Raw genomic sequence first — 20727 nt, forward strand, 5'->3', positions numbered from 1 at the left:
TCCAGGTGTTCCATAAAAATCTGTATTGTGGACTCTCTAACCTTTTGCAATGTTTTGTTTTCACTCCTCATATACCTAAAAGTTGTATTCTTTTTGACTTTTTGTCATTCAGAAAACTGAATGACACACTTGTAAAAAAATATTGCAGACGTGGGCCAGAGAATGCTTCCTTGTGGAAGAGGCCTTTCCCCTGAAACCTGAGTGATGAATAGGAGTGAACCAGATGAAGGGGTAAGACAACAGTAGTCCTGCATAGAATCATGTGTGAGGACCTGGCTGGGAAAGAGCATCCTGCACATGGAGAATGGAATGGCCTGTGTGATTAGAGCATGGAGAAGGAAGGGAAAGTTGTCAGAGGCAGAGTTGGAGAGGCTGGGCCCAGACGTGGGCCAGAGAATGCTTCCTTGTGGAAGAGGCCTTTCCCCTGAAACCTGAGTGATGAATAGGAGTGAACCAGATGAAGGGGTAAGACGACAGTAGTCCTGCATAGAATCATGTGTGAGGACCTGGCTGGGAAAGAGCATCCTGCACATAGAGAATGGAATGGCCTGTGTGATTAGAGCATGGAGAAGGAAGGGAAAGTTGTCAGAGACAGAGTTGGAGAGGCTGGACAGGGCCTGATCTTACTGGGGTAAGTCATGGTAAGGACTGGGAACTTTATTCTAAGTGCAATGGGAAGCCACTGAATGGCTCTGAATTGGGCAGTGATCATATCTGTGTTTCAAAAATTTTATTCAGGGAGGGAGCAAAGACTCTCAGAGATGGAGACAGATACAGCCTACAGCAGGACAGGGCCATGTGTGAGCTGCAGATCCATGGCCTGGCCGTAGCAAATGCTGGGGAGTACTTGTGCATGTGTAGGTGGGAAAGGACCTCAGCCACACTGACTGTCAGGGCCCTATCTGCTGGATTCATTCAAGATCTGAAGACCAAGGAGGCCACAGAAGGGGCCGTGGCCACGCTGCAGTGTGAGCTGAACAAGGAGGTCCCCGTGGAGTGGAGGAAGAGGCCTGAAAGCCTCAGAGATGGAGACAGATACAGCCTGAGGCTAGACAGGGCCATGGGAGAGCTGCAGATCTGTGGCCTGGCCATGGCAGATGCTGAGGAGTTCCCATGCATGTGTGGGCAGAAGATGACCTTGGCCACACTGACCATCAGGGCCCTGCCCACCAAGTTCACAGGGGGTCTGAGCAATGAAGAGGCCATGAAGGGACCATGGCCATGCTGTGGTGTTAGATGAGCAAGGCTGCCTTCGTGGAGTGGAGGAAGGGAACAGAGACACTCAGAGATGGGGACAGATACAGCCTGAGGCTTGACGGGGCTGTGTGTGAGCTGCAGACCCGTGGCCTGGCTGTGGTGGATGCCGGGGAATACTTGTGCATGTGTGGGCAGAAGAGGACCTCAGCCATGCTGACCCTCAGGGGTAAAGACCATGTGTGCCCATGTGGCCTAAAAGAAACCCCAAAACAAAAGTATCATTCATACCACAGTTTGAGAATAGATTGGGTTGAAGCAGGAGTGGCTAAGGGGAGCCTGTAAGGAGGTTTTGGGGGAAGTTCTGTTGATATATGATAATGCAGGTGGAGGGCTGGCTGGCTAGCTAGAAGTGGCAGCATCAGTGGGATTTGTTGACTGATTGGGTTTGATGGGGAGGGTGGGGAGGAGTCCATGTTTCTGGTTTGAGAAAGAAATGCTGATAAAGAAAGAGGAAGTCTGGGTCAAACCTCAGGGTTGATGGGTGTAAGAAAATAATCTAAGTGATTCATTTTCAGAAATAATTCAGGCCCAGCCCAAAAGTTGTCTGACTGGTCCAGCCCATTCCTGGGGGGTCGCTGAATAGATAAAGTTCTCCTTGAGATGGTAATGAGTTACCAGCCCTTTATTGTTCTCTTCATTCCCTAGTGTTTCTCCTTTCACAGGGTTTCAATGGGCTTGTCTTAAGCCCTCAGACAAAGAAATTTCTTGCAAGGGGGTAATAAATTGGGGTAATCTCAGGCATCATCTGGGAAATTGTGCACCCCATAGTACTCTCAGCCAATGCAGAGGCGAGGGCAGGGACTTGTGCACTAGGGAATAAATTGCTTGCTATAGCCCTTTTCTGTGTGCCTGTCCTTCAGATACCCGAACCTTGCAAGACCGTAATTAAAGTCTCACTTCACCATACCTCGTGTTTCTGTGTCCATCCTTTGGCATTGGACGGGTGAGGGTATTTCTCACAATGGGGTAGAGACAGACAATAAGTAAATGGTATGTAGTAAGTTCCTTGATGGAAACAATGCCATGTGATCTGGTAGAGTGAATGGTTAAGAAAGGCCTCTTTGAAATGATACAAGAATTGAGACTGAGTGACAAGAAGAAAGCACCATGAGGAAATCTAGAGAGAGCTTTCCAGGAAGCGGGAACAGCAGGTACAACTGCTCTAAGGCAGGAATGAGGCTTTTATGTTCCCTAAGACAAAGAATTGGCCTATAGGATGGGAATCAGTGAGAGAGGAAAGATTATGGGCCATGCCTCAGAGAGATGGGCGGGGGCCACACCACATTGGGTGGTTGTTAGGCATAGTGAGCCATTAGGAGTTTTTCTATAATGTAGTGGGAAGAAAACAATGGAAGGTTTTGAGCAGGAGAATGATATGTTCTGCTTTATATTTTATAAAATATAACCGGCTACTGTTTGGAGAAGAGGCTGTAGGGCAAATGGAAGTAGTACATGGTGGCAATTTGGACTATGAGGGTGAGATGAAGAGAGGTGGACAGATCCATGATATGTATGGGAAATAAAGTCAATGGGACTTGCTGATGAAAGAATATTGAGATTGAAAGAAGGAAAAAGAGGAGTCTAGATGCACTTTTAAGGTTTTGGCTTGAGTCACCAGGAGGACAGTTGTGCCATTTACTGAGAGGAGTCAGGGGAGGAGCAGGTTGCAGAGAGGAATTAACTTTCTGTTTCAGACATGTTAAGTTTGGGATGCCTATTAGGCATTCTAGGCTCATGTTCAAGTGGGCTGTTGGATATGAACTTGAAGTTTAAAGAAAAGGTCAGGGCAGGAGATGGTAATATTTGGGAGTAACTTGCATTTGGTTTCAGGTTCAAAAGAATCCTTTTGTGCTCTGTTCTAGAAATGATTCCAAGGTATTAAGTAGTTTTTCCAGCCACATTTGTACCTACGTTCATGACTATCATCAAGTTGTTACCCCTTATAAAATAAAAAGAAGAAAAGAAATGAAAAGAAGGAAATAATTTAGAGCTACAGCATATAAAAATTTAATTTGGGGCCTAATATGATCCATGACATTACACAGAGATTAAAGTGATGTAAGTCATAAAGATTTTACCCCAAGATGTATGCGAGCTACAGCATATAAAAATTTAATTTGGGGCCTAATATGATTCATGACATTACACAGAGATTAAAGTGATGTAAGTCATAAAGATTTTACCCCAAGATGTATGCATCCGCAAAAACTGGGCTGACGGTTCACTCTATGTTTGGAACTTTATCTGATCACAATTTATATAGAATGTATAATAAGCATATTAAATATGCACTTAATAGTGAAACTATGATTTCAACATTCATGACATGGCAGATTTGGGGCATAGTATTTGGCAGTGTATTTTACATATCAATTATATGCAGTTTGAAAATACTAAAGTTGAATAATATTATTTAGAAATTATTTTCTATAGGGGAGAATCTTATTCCCATTTTTGCAGTGGCTACAACTGCTGTCATTGTTAGAAAATGTGTTTACTATTTGTTTTTTTAAGTTTTAATTAAAATACGAATGCTAATAAAAGTGATATCAGTTCCTCTGTGAAGGTATTGCTGCCTGTTAAGCAAGGTGTGTGTGAGAGAGGACTTCTCAAAAAAACAAAACAAACAAACAAAAAAACCCCAGATTTTTCTGCTCTAGTTTCTGATCGTATTTCAAATAGTTATTTTTTAACCAGCAGAAGGATGGTGATATAAATAGGAGACACATATTAATTACACATTCATTTTCTAATCAGTTGTGGCTGTGACCTTAAAGAAGTTATTTGACATCTTTCTATGTCTTTGGTTTTATCTCTTATTGAATGAACCGAGGCATTGGCCTGGAGCCATTTAAAACAACTTCAACCTCCTTATCAGCCCTCCCCTGGCAATGGAACCCTCATCGATCTCCTAAGAGCCAAATGCGTTTTGTTTCATCATCCTGTGTTTTCAGGTTTCTTTCCTCCCCCAGGTATCTCACACCAGCATGGAACATGACACTACAGGAATCCACCTTTATATCTTCTGTCTGAATATCCCACAGTTTTCCTTGATTGTTTGAGGATGGTGCACTGTTTTATAGATTTAGAGTTGGCTGTTTATGATAATTCTTATCTGTCCAGAAATCCCCTCATATTAGTTGTCTGTAAGACATGGAGTCATATTTAAACAATGGGATAAAAACATGTTTTTGAATATACTAAATTCTCTCTACAACAGTCAGCTAGGAGGGTGATTTGGGTGATTTGAAAGGGCTCATTAAATGGAGATCTTACCTGAAATCAGTGCTTCATATCAGGTCCTTGGACAACATGGCCTGGCTTTCCTGCTTGTGATCATAGCTATATCTTTTGGGTGTGTCACATTGCCCTTTGGCTTCTATGTCAGTTTGTCCTTCCCTTAACCAGAACTAAAGACTCTCCAAAAGTGGTTTTCTACTTTATTGTTATTCTGCAATCTTTCATGCTTGTCTTTGTGTTCGGGATACTGCATTGCTTACAATGGTGAAACATTTAGGACAGACACCTTTGGGTTTTGCAGAAGGCCACTTGCATGAGGGTGTCACTGTGAAAAGTAGGTGAAGTATTTTCTAGAGTTCCACGCTCCTCCAAGTCCTTTACTTTCCCCTTCTCTCCTTTCCCCCTCCTCAGTAGCACCAGCTGCCTCATTTTCTCTCTCAGACGCCTCAGGTTCCTGGCCCTGAAGCCTCATTTTCCCCATTAAAACATGCTCTCAGCAAAGGATCCTCAGTAGCACCAGCTGCCTCATTTTCTCTCTCAGATGCCTCAGGTTCCTGGCCCTGAAGCCTCATTTTCCCCATTAAAACATGCTCTCAGCAAAGGATCTGAACATATTCATAGAAGGTAGTAAATGTATAAACAAGGATGTGAAGTGATAGATGTGTTAATTGGCTTGATTTACTCTTTCCGCATTGTATGCATTTATCAAAACATTACGTTGTGCCTCATAAATATATATAATTATAATTTATCAATTAAAAATAATGTTAACAAAAAATGTGTGAATACTGCTTAAAACAGTTACTCATAAGGAGAATTGCATTTTCAAACCATAAAAAATCATAAACTACAGGGGTCAGCATCTAACTAGGCAGTTTTAGGAACAACCACATTGTCCTTAGCAGCAGGATTGTCCCTGGAAACCTGCTGTGCACGAGGTTGACTTCTCCACCCACCTGTGAGCCCACGTTCCTTCAGTGGACTGCTGCCACTGGGGTCTGATCTAAGGCTGCTCCTTTCCAATCCCTTTTGTGGAAGACACCGAGGATCCCTAAGTTACTTGGGAGCAATGGTTCGAGTTTTTTAGGGCTAGAGGGGTGGGCGGGGTGCTCAGGATATTCTAAATAGTCTTTAATGTAGACACGTATGAATTGGTAAGTGTGAAACACACACACAGTAGCATTTCCTTTACTCTTACTCAATAACCATCATCACAGAAGACTGAGCTCTGTGACCAAATGTGGGGATTTTTCCCCAGCGGCAAGCAAGCCAGCATTTCTACAGCGGACACCAGCTGGTGTCCTCTAATTCAGTTCCAACACTATCTACCTAGAGATAGCATCAGATCCCACAAGGTGAGGGCCCGGTCCCCAAGACTGCACCCACTTCAGATGCCAGTTGCAAGGCCAAGCCTCTGGAACTTCTGACCAACCAGCTATAAATCAGGGTTCCCACAACCTCGTCCTTGGGTCCCATGAGTATGTTTGAGTGGCCCACAGAACTCAGGGAAACAAGAACTTAATGTTTACTGGTTTATTATAAAAGATATTACAAGGATACAGATGAAGAGATGCACAAGGCGATGTATGGGAGAAGGGGCGCTGAGCTTCTGTGCCCTCCCCTGGTGCACCACCCTCCAGGAACTTCCACGTGTACAGCTATCCACAAGTTCCCCTAACCCTGTGCTCTTGGGTTTTTATGGAAGTTTCAAGATTATGTAGGAATGACTGAAGCATGGACAACCATATAGAAATGTGATTGGACAAAAAGGCTATGATCTAACATTAACAGCCTGGATGGGGAAACCCAGCAGGTTTTCCTGTCCAGATTCTTCTTGACCTCTCTGTGCAGTATTCATTCCTCCCGGGCATGGGGCAAGGCCCCTCCTGAGACGGGGATCTTAGGACCTACAACAAGCTAATGTAGGTGAGAGATTTCCTTCATCAGGGAGAAAAAAGCAGGTAAAAGGAGGGCAGAAAAAGGTCAGAGAGTAGCATGAGTCAGGAACCATGGATAAAAACCAATATAGAAATATCATGTCACAACACCACAGACCAGTAAAGTGGCCATGGTCCTTCACTGAATTTTAGTTTTTTGGCAAGTTTAGATAGAAATATTCTGTCCAAGATTTTTCTGAAGAATACATTATATGAGTGCACAGCATCAGAACAGCGATATAAATCTTTTATTTGCATTTATGTTTTTCAGGATGTTTAAAATACATTTGAACTACTTTGTGTATCTCCCTTCCAGCTCCATGTTGTTCATTGGAATTCAGACAAATACCCCAGTTTTGTTGAGGCAGCTCATGAACCAGATGGACTAGCTGTCTTGGGAGTATTTTTACAGGTGAGAATCCATTGATTTCATCTTTAAAAAGCCATGTTGGATAAAGAGTTTCAGTTATGGAGTAGACATTCAACCATTTTTTAATAGTAAATTAAATTCTAGGTTAAGTGTTTTCCTTTTGAAATGAATATTTAAAAATTATGTAAAGTTTGAGCATAATCTATGATCCTTCTTCCTGTCCATTGATCATTTTTATGTGAATAGTAACAGTTGTGTCAACAGCAAGAGGAATATGAGAAGTAACAACTGAGATCCTGAGTTTATTCCAGTTTCTTCCAGATTACACAATAGTTAGAGTTATAGGACAGAGTAAAGTTTAAGCTCCTGATTCTTGAAGCACTTGCTTGACCACAATGGCATGTTGTCCCAAACATACTCACTGATTTTTAAAATACTTTGCTGCATTTCCCTTTGTCTAATATTACATGTGGTCAGAAAAGTACTGTTGTCATCATACTTGGGAATGGGTTGGGCCTCTCAACTCCCACTGCACCACATTCTTGTAGGGCGTGCACTTTGCCATACCACATACTCTGTGTGTAATGGTGTAACTCATGGAACTGGGCCTGCAGAAGCATGGGACAGAGGTGGGGAGTGCCTCGGATGGAAGTTATCCCTTGCCTTTAACCACTAAGTCTGTGTGGTGGCAGCAGGATCCAGGTAGGGCAAGAGACTACACTTTAATACTGAAGGATTTAAAACCTCCAAGTAGATTCAGTACACACGTATGAAAAGAGGTATTTATTTATTTATGCTGAGTTTGCTCATGATGGTATATCTCCTTGATCTAGGACCTTTATTATTATATTATTATTATTATAAGATCTAGGACTTTATTTATTAGTAATTATTAGAATTACTACTAAATCTATGCATAATCTTTTTAGGCTGCAAGTGGGAGGTGTTCTCGTCTAATTTTAGATCTCGAGTTTGAATGTCAATCTGGCTTAATAGTGCAGATATTTTGTTAGAGTTTCCTAAGGACGGTTTCTCTCGAGTTCACCTATATCTTAAACATTCATAAAGCTGAAAAATATAAAGTTGTTACTACTAGTTTGGTAACAAAACTGAAAGTTCTGTACAGGAATCATGTAGTATTATCTTGTTGTTCAGATTCCCTGGCGTGATAGGGCCAGCAGGTAAAAGAGAAGCTTTGTTTTAGAACAAACACTGGATGTTCTGTTTTAAAAAAATAATTGAAAAATAGTGGCTGAAATGGAGTGGTTTCAGTAACCATTTCTTTTGAAATTTCATGTTTTTAGATTGGCGAACATAATTCCCAATTGCAAAAGATTACTGATATTTTGGATTCCATTAAAGAAAAGGTAAAATGAGTGACTATTTGCTAATGGCTAACATATTCCTTGTTCTTTCCTGACTTATCTTCCATTAAAGACATAGACCTTAGACATACCACATGCTGCCTGCTTTGAAGCAAGTTTGCAACACACTTGACCAAAAAAGCAGAAATAACCTATTACCACTTACTTTTTGAAAATTATGAAAGGATACTAAATGATCTAGAAGAATTACTAATAAATCTATGCATAATTAGTTTCTGGTATTGTATAACAGAATAAGCCTTTAAATTGTAACACATTTTATTTTTTTATTTTTTATTTTTGGCAGCTGGCTTGTGAGGTGATCTGAACCCTTGACCTTGGTGTTATCAGCACCATGCTCTTACCAACTGAGCTAACCAGCCAGCCTAATTGCAACTTTTTTTTTTTTTTTTTGACCGGTAAGGGGATCGCAACCCTCGGTGCGGTGTGGTCTGCACCATGCTCAGCCAGTGTATAGGATCCGAACCCAGGGCCTTGGCGCTACGAGTGCCGCACTCTCCTGAGTGAGCCACGGGGCCGGCCCCTAATTGCAACATTTAAAGACCACTTATATAATAATAAATTTTGTGCTTCTTAAATAAATCTATATGAAGTACTACTTTTTCTAAAATTTTTTAGATGAAGGTAGATGCTTTTTTTTGGTTACTGAAGGAAGATACTAAATAATTCCATATTATTTCATTGTGTATGTTTTTTGAGGTCTGTGTAAAGCTATCCTATTGTAATTTGTAGAACCTCTTTTTTTCCCCAGGGTAAACAAACTCGATTCACAAATTTTGACCCATTATCGCTGCTTCCGCCATCTTGGGACTACTGGACATATCCTGGTTCTCTTACGGTTCCACCTCTTCTTGAAAGTGTCACATGGATCGTTTTAAAACAACCTATAAATATCAGCTCTCAACAGGTACATGACCTTTTCCAGGTTGATCCTGATTCACTCAAAGGAAACTTGGTTGAATCTTTTATGTGTTTTAACTCTGCCCTTAATTTCTGCCACGTTATGAAGCCTGTGTTTTCTTTTCATTAATCAGACAGGTGGTCAGACTAGATGAGATTTGTGTCTTTCTTAATTGACCTATGATTAGATGATTTCCTTCCCACTTCTTAGAAATGTCTGTTGTTGGGAGAATAGAATAATTTAATCAGACCCCCTCACCTCGGGGCAGGTTGGGGGTGGTGCAGCATTCTTTGTAAGCAAATTGTGTGTGGGTGGAGTTGGTGCACATGCACAGCGCCGTGGTTTTGGCTGGTGTTTACTGCCTCAGGTGGATGCCGCACCTCGTGGCTGTGCTTTTCCAGCCTACGGCTTCCAAGGACCCGTTTGCCGGTTACCTAGCTCATAGACCTGCGTGTAAGGGGTCTGGTGACCCAGCCTGGCGTGTGAGGGGCCTGGGAACCCAGCCTGGCATATGAAGGGTTTGTGACCCAGTTTGTGAACAGGCTTGAGGGGTCTGTGAGCTCCAGACCCAGCCCTAGCTCGACAATTGGCCCAGTCAGCAGGATTATGGGCAGGTAAAAGAGCCGGACAACTGGCGTAGTTGTGTAGCTCTACATATGTGGGTAGAGACACTGATAAAAGTGAAGCACCATTTTGAATGCTCTAATTGTTTGCTTTTGTTTTCTTTTGTTTGGTCTGAGGCATAAACAGGCCGGGATACAAACAGGAGAATCAGGAGAGGCTTCTCACAGAAGATGACATTCTTTCTGACCTCAAGTCCCTATGCCCGCTTCTCCCAGATTTCAAAGCGAGCCTGAGAACAGTGATAGGTGTAGTGCCTTAAGTTTTCGAGGGAATCGTCTTGTGCACTTAGAAATTTGTTAGGAGTGTAGATCTCATATTAAGTGTTCTTACTACAATTAAAGAAAAGAAGGAGGGGGAGGGGGAGAGAAAAGTGAGGTTGTTGATCTTTCTTGGCTTTTGTTGACAAAACTTTTGTGGGGCTGCCTGAGGGGCTTTTTTTTGGGGGGGGGAAGCATTTGTTACTATGTAATGAACCTCCTTCCTTGTGGCTTTAAGCCAGCAGGACACAGTCCCCCCCACACCCCCTACACCCCCCACACCTTTAATCTCTCCTCAGCTCTTCTGCTGAAGAATTTGACCTTCACCGTGACAGGCTGCTTTGGGAGCTTTTCCTTCCCCAGAACTTTGTAGTAGCCTGATCATACCACATTAATGAGTGGAGCCAGTCCAGTCTTGTGTTCGGCAGCATTTACCCATGTCTGTTCACTGACCAAGGTCCACAGTTTATCAAGGTTGACGGTTGGGCAGAAGCTCTGGTTCTTCTCTGAGTGGTAATGCCTCATACAAACTTTCCCAAAGTAACCTGGGTGATTTCAGCAGTTTTGTCTGTTACCAACATCTGGGATGTTCTGTCCTTCCTATTTAAGGAATCTTTTGCTGCGTAATACTGCTTTAACTACTACTACAGTAGCTAGTTTTGAATTGTATTTTTTTGTTGTTGTTGTTTGTTTTTGTTTTTGTTTGTTTTTCTGACCGGTGAGGGGATCACAACCCTCGGCTCGGTGTTGTCCACACCACGCTGAGCCAGTGAGCGCACCGGCCATCCCTATATAGGATCCGAACCCATGGCCTCAGTGCTGACAGGACCACACTCTCCTGAGTGAGCTATGGGGCCAGCCCTTGAATTGTATTTTGATAAAATCAAAGCAGTGGTGTTCTTTGTAGAAGGAATTTCAAACCAGGTTGCAGAATGTAAGGCCAAGAAGAGAACGCATCTATTCAGCATAGTTTCAGAGGCTGGGAGGTGCACAGTCCAGGGAACACATCTGGTGAGGTGATTCTGTAGCAATGCAGGGTGTCACATGGAGGCAATGGCAGTGCAGAGAACCGCGAGGGGGTTTTAAGCATTTGCTAAGAGGCCGTGGGGTGGCTACTAGTGCTCTTCTTGGGAAGACATTAACTCACACATTTTTCTGTTAAATGCTATGGAGCCTCTGTGGTAGGCCAAGCAGCCTGTCAGATTCAGGATGTCTTTAACTCCCAGAAACTCTGCTTGGAGCTCTGAACCATGCAACTGAACAATCTGACAGGTGGATGCCGTCTGTATGTTTTGAGATGCTGTGCTTCTTAGTTTATGTTTTGTTTTGATTGTCGTTGTCCTTTTTGAATTAGGTGCTGCTGTATCTTAGCATGAACATAGTTTAGTAATTTTTGCAGCTAATAAAGTACTCCTGTCCTGTGCTTTCCCACCTGCCTACCTGTTTATTTTTCCCCCCAATCAGACTAGAGCTGATTCATCTTTACCAAGATCATTTCAGGCAACATTTCCCTTCGTGGTATTGAGCACATTCAACTTAATGTTGGGTGTTTTTCCTCATTGACCTCATCTTTAGGATTAAAGACAAGTAATAACCTGGTGTATAATTATTAAAACATTTTATAGAAGTCTGGATAGAAATCCAGAGCTTGATTGACGTGAAAAATTCCTGTGAATTTTTTCCATTATTATATCATGAGAAATGTGACCTGCTGCTGATTCAGTGGCTTTATCTCTCCTTCACATGCTAAATAAACTGTTTACTTTTACATTCCTTTGTTAAATTTGAACTGGTTAATATTAAGACTTAATAAATTATAACTTCAAGGTAGTTAATAATTAGGGGATCATGTTTCCCCTCATATTTCAAGGATAACTTGGAAAATAACTTTTGTTTTTTGTTTTTTTCCAATCCACCAGTGATTGGAAGAGAATACATCAAAATATATAATTTAGTTCCTTAAAAAATTAAGGTCAACCTTATTAAAAATAATTCCTTGCAAATTAGGAATTATAACTGCCTAGCTGTGGATTCACCACTATCTTTTTTGAGGCTCTATGAATTAGTATGATTAATATGATATTATGCAGGAGGGTGTATAAAATTATAGCTGCTTTTTAGAGCTCTAGTGTGATTGTTAATTCACTTTGAAGCATTCACTTAAATCTACTGTAGCAGGAACACTTTCAGACATTTTAATTTTTAACCAGATTGAGAAAGTTACTTGGGTAATAATTCAAATCATTCTTATAATGTGATATTGTGGTTTTAAGAATTAAAGAACAAAGCAAATGATAATTTAAAAATTCAGTCATGTTCTAACGAAGTTACTTGGGTAATAATTCAAATCATTCTTATAATGTGATACTGTGGTTTTAAGAATTAAAGAACAAAGCAAATGATAATTTAAAAATTCAGTCATGTTCTAACCATGAGAAAAACATCAGACAATGCCCAATTGAGGGACATTTTACAAAGTACCTGATCAGTACTCTTCTGAAAACTGTCAAGGTAATCAAAAACAAGGTAAGTCTGAGAAATTGTCACAATCAAGAATGCCTGAGACAATGTTGTTTCTAACTATGAATATATTCTTCTTTTAAAAAAAAGATTTCCCTTTTTTGTTTATTTTGATATTATTTGCATACAATAAAACTTACAAATTTTAAATGCGCGTTGTTGATTTTGGTGATGGTGTTTAACAATGCAACAACTGGTACAATTAAGACATGGAATAGATCCCCTGGCCAAAGGAATTTCCTTGTGTACTTTTTCACTCTTATCACCTTCCCTACCTGTAGCCCCAGGCAACCACTGACTTGCATTCACTAGAATTTTGCCTCTTCTAGAATTTTAGTTAAATGAATGATACAGTACATAGTTTTTTGTGTTTGACTTAATTAGCATAATTCGCTCCTTTTATTCATTTTTATTACTGAGTAATATTTCATAGTATGGATATACCACATTAAAAAAAATTGTTCAGCAATTGATAGACATTTGGGTTGCTTCCAGGTTTTGGCTGTTATGAATAATAGTGATTCGTATTTGGATATTAGGAGTAATTCACATGCACACTTTTGTATGGACACATTTTTATATGTCTTGGATCAATATCTGTAGCTGGAATCACTAGGTCCTGGCTGTTCAGTATTTTAAGGTACTGCCACATTGTTTTTTCTAAAGTGACTGTACCATCTTGCATTCCTACCAGCAATGTATGAAATTTCTAGTTGCTCCATATCCCTGCCAGCATTTGATACTGTTTTTCTAATGTTAGCTATTCTGATGAGTATGTGTGGTTTTAATTTGCATTTATCTGATGACTAGTGATTTTGAATTTTTTTATATACTCAATAGCTATGCATGTAACTTTTTTGTGAAATATAGTAGTCCATTTTCTGTTGCTTATAACATTACCTGAAATGGGGAATTTTTGAAGAAACAGAATTTATTCCTTACAGTTTTGGAGGCTGGAGAGTCCAAGGCCTGGGAACACATATGGTGAGGGCCTTCTTGTTGGGGACTGTCTACAGAGTTCAGTGGTGATACAGGCAATCATAGGGTGAGGTTGGCAAGAGCACTTTCATGTGCTCTTATAAAGCCACCAGTCCACACCAGTGGTAACCCAGTAATCAATTAACCTATTGATGGATTAATCCATTCAGAGCCCTCATAATCCAATAACCTAAAGGCCCCACCTTTCAACACTGCCACATTGGGGATGAATCTTCCACATGAACTTTGGAGAAGACAGACATTCAACCCATATCACAAAGTATCTATTTTAGTCATTTGCCCATTTTAAAATTGGGTTGTTTGTCTTCTTGTTATTGAGTTGCAAGAGTTCTTTATGTAGTCTGGGTAAAAGCTCCTTCTTGGATACATGTTTTGCGAAACTTTTCTCTCAGTTCCTGGTTTGCCTTTTTTTTTTTTTTGGCAGCTGGCTGGTATAGGCAGAAATCTGAATTTTTTCTTATTTCTATTTATTTATTTTTTAAAGAAGACCTATAAGGGGATTTTAACCCTTTACTTGGTGTTATCAGTACCACACTCTCCAAGTGAGCCACAGATCGGCCCAGAAATCTGAATTTTTGAGAATCACTCCAAAGTATTTGTATTCAGATGCTCTTGGACCACCTTTTACAAAACTGGCTTAGAGTGGGACCTGTGTGTAGAAGTAATAAATTAATATGGGAGAGTTAGTTGGAACTGGGTGGTTGAGAAGCTCAGAAGTCATGCTGACAAGTTTGTTTTGTGTGCCTATTAAAATGTTAGAAATATTATGTATTTTAGAGATATATTTTGAAATGTTTACACTGAAATGACACGATATTTGGAATTTGCTTTAAAGTGATTGAGTTTGGGCAGGATGGGAGGTGGAGGAAAAGCTTGGGTGGGTGTATGGATGAAAACATTGGCCACACGTTGATGATTGCTGAAGCTGGGTGATGGTTTCATCATGGTTTATTATACTGCTCTTTCTACTTTTGTGTATGTTCGAATGTTTCCATAACAAAATAAATAAATTTAAAAAAAGAGATTGGGGGAAAATGGGAAAAAAGAAAAGTTAGTGATGCAGAATAGTTCTCTGGTTATTGCATGGCATATTTGCTAGATGGTTTATGGAAACTTCCTAGCTATCCCTCAAGTTCTTCATTGGTAAAATGGGATAACTGTATATTACTCATAGGATTATTTTGGGGATTATATAAGATAAAGTAATGTAAAGCACTTAGCACAGTGTCTAGCCTAGCATGTTTCATAAGAGAGCTTGTTTTATTATTACTTAACTTTGGCAGGCAGTGGAGTGCAATTAAAGAGGTTTGAGCGTGAGAGTGACATACAGCTGTGTACAGAACTATTGGAAAATAGTATTTCAGCTTACTGGTGTTACTACCCAAGGAAATTAAAATTTCAGTAGTAGAACCAAGGAAACCATCAAAACAGGTCATACTTACCTCAGCAACGAGGCTGAACTGGAGACACTTCCAGATGTTGAGGCAGCCTAGGTGACAGAGGGGCACATTTTCTGCCTGAACAAAACCTGGGGCCACATGAGGCAATGAGAATGGTGGGGACAGCCAGGCATGTGCATTTCAAGACCAGTGCAGTGGCGGAGGACATTGGAGCCGAAAGAAGTAAACATGAGTAAGGACTGGCAGATGTGGGGTCTCCCTAGCTGGGCCAAATGATTGGGAGACCCAGAGTCATAAAGGGAAGGGGTTTGATGAGACATCAGGACAGGTTTAGGGACTCTTACCAAATGAGCAGGCTGGCCAGAGAATGATCTAAAGTAAGATCCAGTTCTAGACTGATGAAGCTAAAGTGTTGCAGAGGTAGGTAACCATGATCAACTTCCACAGGGATTGAACGAGGCGCAGAGAGAGTGTGGAGGGAAAATGAAACCAAAATCTTCAGAGAAATCAGTGGTATCACTGGAGAAGCAGTTTGTGCTTGGTGAGGCCTGTGAACCAGCACCCTCATTTAGGACTCAGGATTCCTGCACAGCCACCTGGAATAGCCACTCCAGACAGACCTGGATATCATGATCTGCAGAAGGCTGTGTGTCCTCCCTCTGGTCTCAGGGGTTAGATTTTATTAGCCTCTGCTACTTGACTTCAGCAGATTCTCTTAAGTCTCATCTGGTCTTGGCTATAATGATCTGGTCTAATAAAACCTGAGCAGTAGTAAGTTGTAAACATCCATCTCCTCCTTCCCATATCTGTACTCTTTTAAAAGACCCTCAAAATAGCCCTTGTGGAAATACATGGTTACTCTTATATGATGGATGATCACATCTCCATAGAGTATGATTATAAACTGATATCTGTTCATTTTAAAGGGTGTCTCTTTCCTCTGCCCCCTATTCTGGTTATCATTATACAGGAAATATTTTAGGCCGCAGGTTGATATCTGTTCATTTTAAAGGATGTCTCTTTCCTCTGCCCCCTATTCTGGTTATCATTATACAGGAAATATTTTAGGCCGCAGGTAAATGATGCTATTGGAAACCTAGATGATGCATCCTAGTCCGAATTTACTTGACTCTGGGATTAGGTCAGTAGCAAAGTTTAGAGAATGGAGGTTCTTATTCCTAATAATAATATGTCCTCATCAAAACAAAACAACAAATCAAATGCCAAAGACTTACTTGTATTAGTTGGCAATATATGTTTGGTGAACATTTTTGAGAAGATAGAATTATTTAGGTAATTTATCCATCTTCATTTACTGTAGACCTGTACTAAATCTTAATTTAATATTAAACCACCAAGGAATTGTTAAAAATTTATAAAATGTACTTATAATAGAAAACTTTCTAGCCATTAAAAATAACAATGTAGATTTATATTTATTGACACACAAAGATGCCTAGGATATATATTAAGTGAAAAAAATCAGGTTTCAAAATAGCATGTATAGTTAAGTCCATTTTTGTAATAAAACATGTCAGGGGTTTGTGTGTGTGTGTATGTGTGTATTTATAGATAGAAAAACATTTTCTGATTTCTAGATATGTAATCTTTAAACCATAATCTAGCTGTTGTTTCTTCTTATTACTTTGACCTTCAAATAAATAATGCTTATATACTTAATTTTTGAATGCATAGATATTTGTACAGTGATGATAATTTAGCAGAAGAGTTGCTTTATTATATGTGACCCATAACAGAAAATTTTCCTTGTAATATTTTTAGTTCCTGGCAGAGGAAAGATGGTAAGTTTCTTACTTTTTCTATGCAGCGAAATTCATTAACATTGGTGTGACTTTCTATTCTGAAACTAATCCTTCTCTTTTCTTCAACAGCTGGCCAAATTCCGCGGTCTCCAGTGCACAGCGGAGGGTGAAGTAGAGGCTTTTTTGTTGAGCAATCACCGTCCACCACAGCCCCTGAAGGGACGCAAAGTGAGAGCCTCTTTCCGTTAGAAATTATCACCAGCAGACCATCCCCAACACAACTGTGGAGAGACCAAAAAACATAAGACAAAAGTCCCTACTAACACCTCCTAGAATTCCAATTTATGGGTACCATTTTACTGTCAGCTTCAGCATCACAGAAAAAACCAGATCTCTTAAACTAACTTAATTCATCTGTCTCAGATTTGCACTCATGGGTATTCAAGCAGAAAACATTGTTTGATGTGTACTAAAACCTATAAAATACATGTTTTCAAACTGTGTGAAAACATGGCCGACATTGCAAACCTCAGAATGCATTAAAAGTGTTATCTAGCCGTAGAGACTGAATTAGTCACATTTCTGAGATGTTAGGTAAAAAACTTAAATTTATTTTTCAAATGACAGGATTGTGATACTTTTTTCTAAACAAGTCATTCTGCTTAATGTTTTGCTATTATTCCAATATAAAAAAGTAGATGATATTTCAAAGTAAATTTTTGTGATGATATGTTGCTGATTCTCATTGCATAATAACTTCAATAAAGTGAACAGTGTGAGAGTTACAGGGAATGGGATACAGCTACTTAATATATCTACTCCACAGATCAAAAAGAACCCATACATTTGGTGAGGAATTCCTCAGGATATAAATGGCTATTTATATGGCAATGAATTATGCCATATATCATATTCACTTGGTAATATTAATGATGAACTGGTTAATAATTGAAAAGATGCAGTGCTTTACAATTTATGACATTAACAGATGACCACAGACCTGCCTGCAGGCATGATGAACCGGTTGCCTACTTTTGCCCTGTGTTTCAGCAACAGAGTCGGTAACAATCTTGTGTGGGTCATTGTTCTGTCAATTGGTGGAAAAAATTACTTGAGTCTCTTATAAATACACAATCCGTCCTTAAACCCTCAAACTCATTTTTATGGCAAAGCCTTGAGAGACATCTTAAACACGTCCTTCAGTCTTATGTAATTTTGTAAGATGGTGCTTGATATTAATTTTAACCTATTATCTCTTATTTATTTTTGTTTGTTTTTGGTGAAGGAGGATTGGGGTGGTGTCCCTTTTGCCCATTCTGGTGCAAATAGAGTGACATTAAGCATAAACTGAATTACTACATTTAAGAATTGAACACATGCTGCACTTCCTCATCTTCTGAGAGAAGTTTGCCTGAGTTTCCATGATTTTAGGGTGGTGTCCCTTTTGCCCATTCTGGTGCAAATGGAGTGACATTAAGCATAAACTGAATTACTACATTTAAGACTTGAACACATGCTGCACTTCCTCATCTTCTGAGAGAAGTTTGCCTGAGTTTCCATGATTTTAATGATTTCTTTCAGATATCTCTCTTACTCTGGATGTAGATTTTAATAATTGAAATTGTTCTGCAATATTGTTCATGATAGAATAACTGCTCATCAGTAAATTGTGTAACAATGATACATACTGTTGCATAAGATGAGCTACTGAAGAGTAAAACTGGTACCTTGGTCATTGCTGTTTTCCCTTCACTGTGTCTAGCCTGAGGGCTTGCAAAAGACTGATATGTAGTAAATATTTAACGAATTGAATATTTTAAAAATTGTATTTTCTACCTTTGGTAATTTTCTCTCTGCTTGAGATCAAATGCACTATAAGTTAATGTAACAAGTAAAATATTTTATCTCTTGAAAATTGTTTCTTTTTAAAGGAATATTTATTAAACCTAACATATGTAACCAGAAGTTCTAATGTTTTTTAAAATATCACTGTTGAGTGGAAAGATATTTCTTTAGTTTGGAAAGACCTGTTGGGAAGTATCCTAGTCAGGGAAAGAAGTCTGTTTTCTCAGAGAATATAAGGTGCTATATCTGGAGGGGCGTGTAGGATGGAGATTTTAGTTACTGTGTATGAGAGTTACCACTTTGTAATTTATGGTTTCTGCTGAAGCACTGCATCAGTTCTGTGCTACAAATTGCACCTTAGTTGACTAAAAAGTCGACACATCACTGATTTCCTTGAAGATTGCCTGTTAATTTATATATCTCTTCTAGGCAAAAGGTCTAAGTGTGTGTTAAAATTATTGCCTTGTTTCCTCTTTTAAAAAAAAGTAAAGACTTATAAATACTAGTATAGATCTGTTTGGTTTCTCACAATGTATATTGGATTTATGTTTGTTAAGAATTTTGTATTTTAATTTAAATTGGATTCAACCACAATAAACAAAATGAGACAGACTTAACCATATCACGGCTGTGGATGTGCAGTACACAGAACAAGATTACATTTTTACACTTTTTGTTTAGGAAATAATCTCAAACTCATAGAAAAATTGCAAAACACAGTACAAAAAAACTTTTTGTTTGAATTGTTTGGAAGTAAATTGCCAACCTGATTCCCCATCATCCCAGAAACCTAAGTGGGTATTTTCTACCGTCCCGGACCCTGTCTTACATAATCATCATACATATGAAACAATCATGAGATTAACATCACTTTATTTTTACCCACCCAATCCATTTAAGAATAACTTGTCCATCTAAGTTGTCATATTTCCTTCGGTTGGGAACCATTCCCCACTCTTTCCTTGGTTTTCATGATCTGGACACTTGAAAATAATAGGTCAATTACTTTACAGAATGTTCGTCAACTTGGTTTGCTCATTGTTTTCTTGTGAATAGATTCAGATTATGCATCACTGGCAGGAATGTCACAAAAGCGGTGCTCTGTTCTCATTTCATTCTATCAGGCCTCCACTTTCAGTTTGTCCTATTATGGAGTATTTTCATTTTCATCACTTGATTAAGATGGTGTCTGTTAGACTTCTCTATTGTAAAGATACCCTTTTATCCTTTGAAATTAACAAATACTTGTGGGGGTGGCATTCTTTTACGATCATGTTATTATCATCATTGTTATTTATTCCGATGCTCAATTTTTTTTCTTGATTTGGTCAGCAGGAGCACCTTCAAAGCTGGCTTCTCCGTCCTTTTGACATGTCCTCACTCTCTTGCTTTCTGAAATCTGTATGATGTTCCAGGCTCATCTTGTGCTTTTCCTTCCCCAGCCTTAGAATCAGCCATTTCTTCAAGGAACGCTGGTTTCTTTTAGTGGAAAATAGCAATGAGCAAACCAAGATCTGGACAGTAGGTGAGTTCATTGCTATTGGAGTATTGCTAGCNTCGATGCTCAATTTTTTTTCTTGATTTGGTCAGCAGGAGCACCTTCAAGCTGGCTTCTCCGTCCTTTTGACATGTCCTCACTCTCTTGCTTTCTGAAATCTGTATGATGTTCCAGGCTCATCTTGTGCTTTTCCTTCCCCAGCCTTAGAATCAGCCATTTCTTCAAGGAACGCTGGTTTCTTTTAGTGGAAAATAGCAATGAGCAAACCAAGATCTGGACAGTAGGTGAGTTCATTGCTATTGGAGTATTGCTAGCCCTAGACACTCGCAATAGGCAGAAGTCGAGAGTATATACACGTGTGCACACACACACTTGTGTATATGTAAACATCTGTATTGAGTACTTATCTATATTTTAAAAACTATGATTTCACATTCATGTGTCCAATTTCAGTCCAACTACAGGGTTCATTCTAGTTTTTCTCCATTTCCATATCTGTAACTCCCTTCCAACAGGAGAAACCTGGCTTCCGTTGTCCCCAACATGTTCACTTATTTGGCCCATTCTTCCATATATAGCCAACATCCCATCACCACCTCTGACCTCTCACCCCACTCTGCACGGATGTTCTTCTCACGCAGCTTGGGCTCTGACATCCTGTGATGGGCTGCCTTGTCCCCCCTGTCACCATACAGTGTGCCTTGTCCCCCCTGTCACCATACAGTGTCACC

At 39.7% G+C, this 20727-nt stretch overlaps 1 protein-coding gene across 1 annotated transcript in view; it reads left to right on the top strand.

Moving 5' to 3' along the window:
• CA13 (carbonic anhydrase XIII) overlaps nucleotides 1–17974 on the top strand; it is a 32789-nt gene extending 14815 nt beyond the window's left edge. The window contains exons 3-7 of the mRNA XM_008592623.1: nucleotides 561–631; nucleotides 6751–6846; nucleotides 8109–8171; nucleotides 8941–9096; nucleotides 16783–17974. Coding sequence (XP_008590845.1) covers nucleotides 561–631; nucleotides 6751–6846; nucleotides 8109–8171; nucleotides 8941–9096; nucleotides 16783–16902 — 506 coding nt within the window. The 3' untranslated portion in view covers nucleotides 16903–17974. The remainder of the gene's footprint in view (nucleotides 1–560; nucleotides 632–6750; nucleotides 6847–8108; nucleotides 8172–8940; nucleotides 9097–16782) is intronic.
• The last annotated feature ends 2753 nt before the right edge of the window (nucleotides 17975–20727 follow it).

This window comes from Galeopterus variegatus, unplaced genomic scaffold, assembly GCF_000696425.1.
Source record: "Galeopterus variegatus unplaced genomic scaffold, G_variegatus-3.0.2 Scaffold8109, whole genome shotgun sequence".
Classification (NCBI taxonomy): Eukaryota; Metazoa; Chordata; class Mammalia; order Dermoptera; family Cynocephalidae; genus Galeopterus; species Galeopterus variegatus.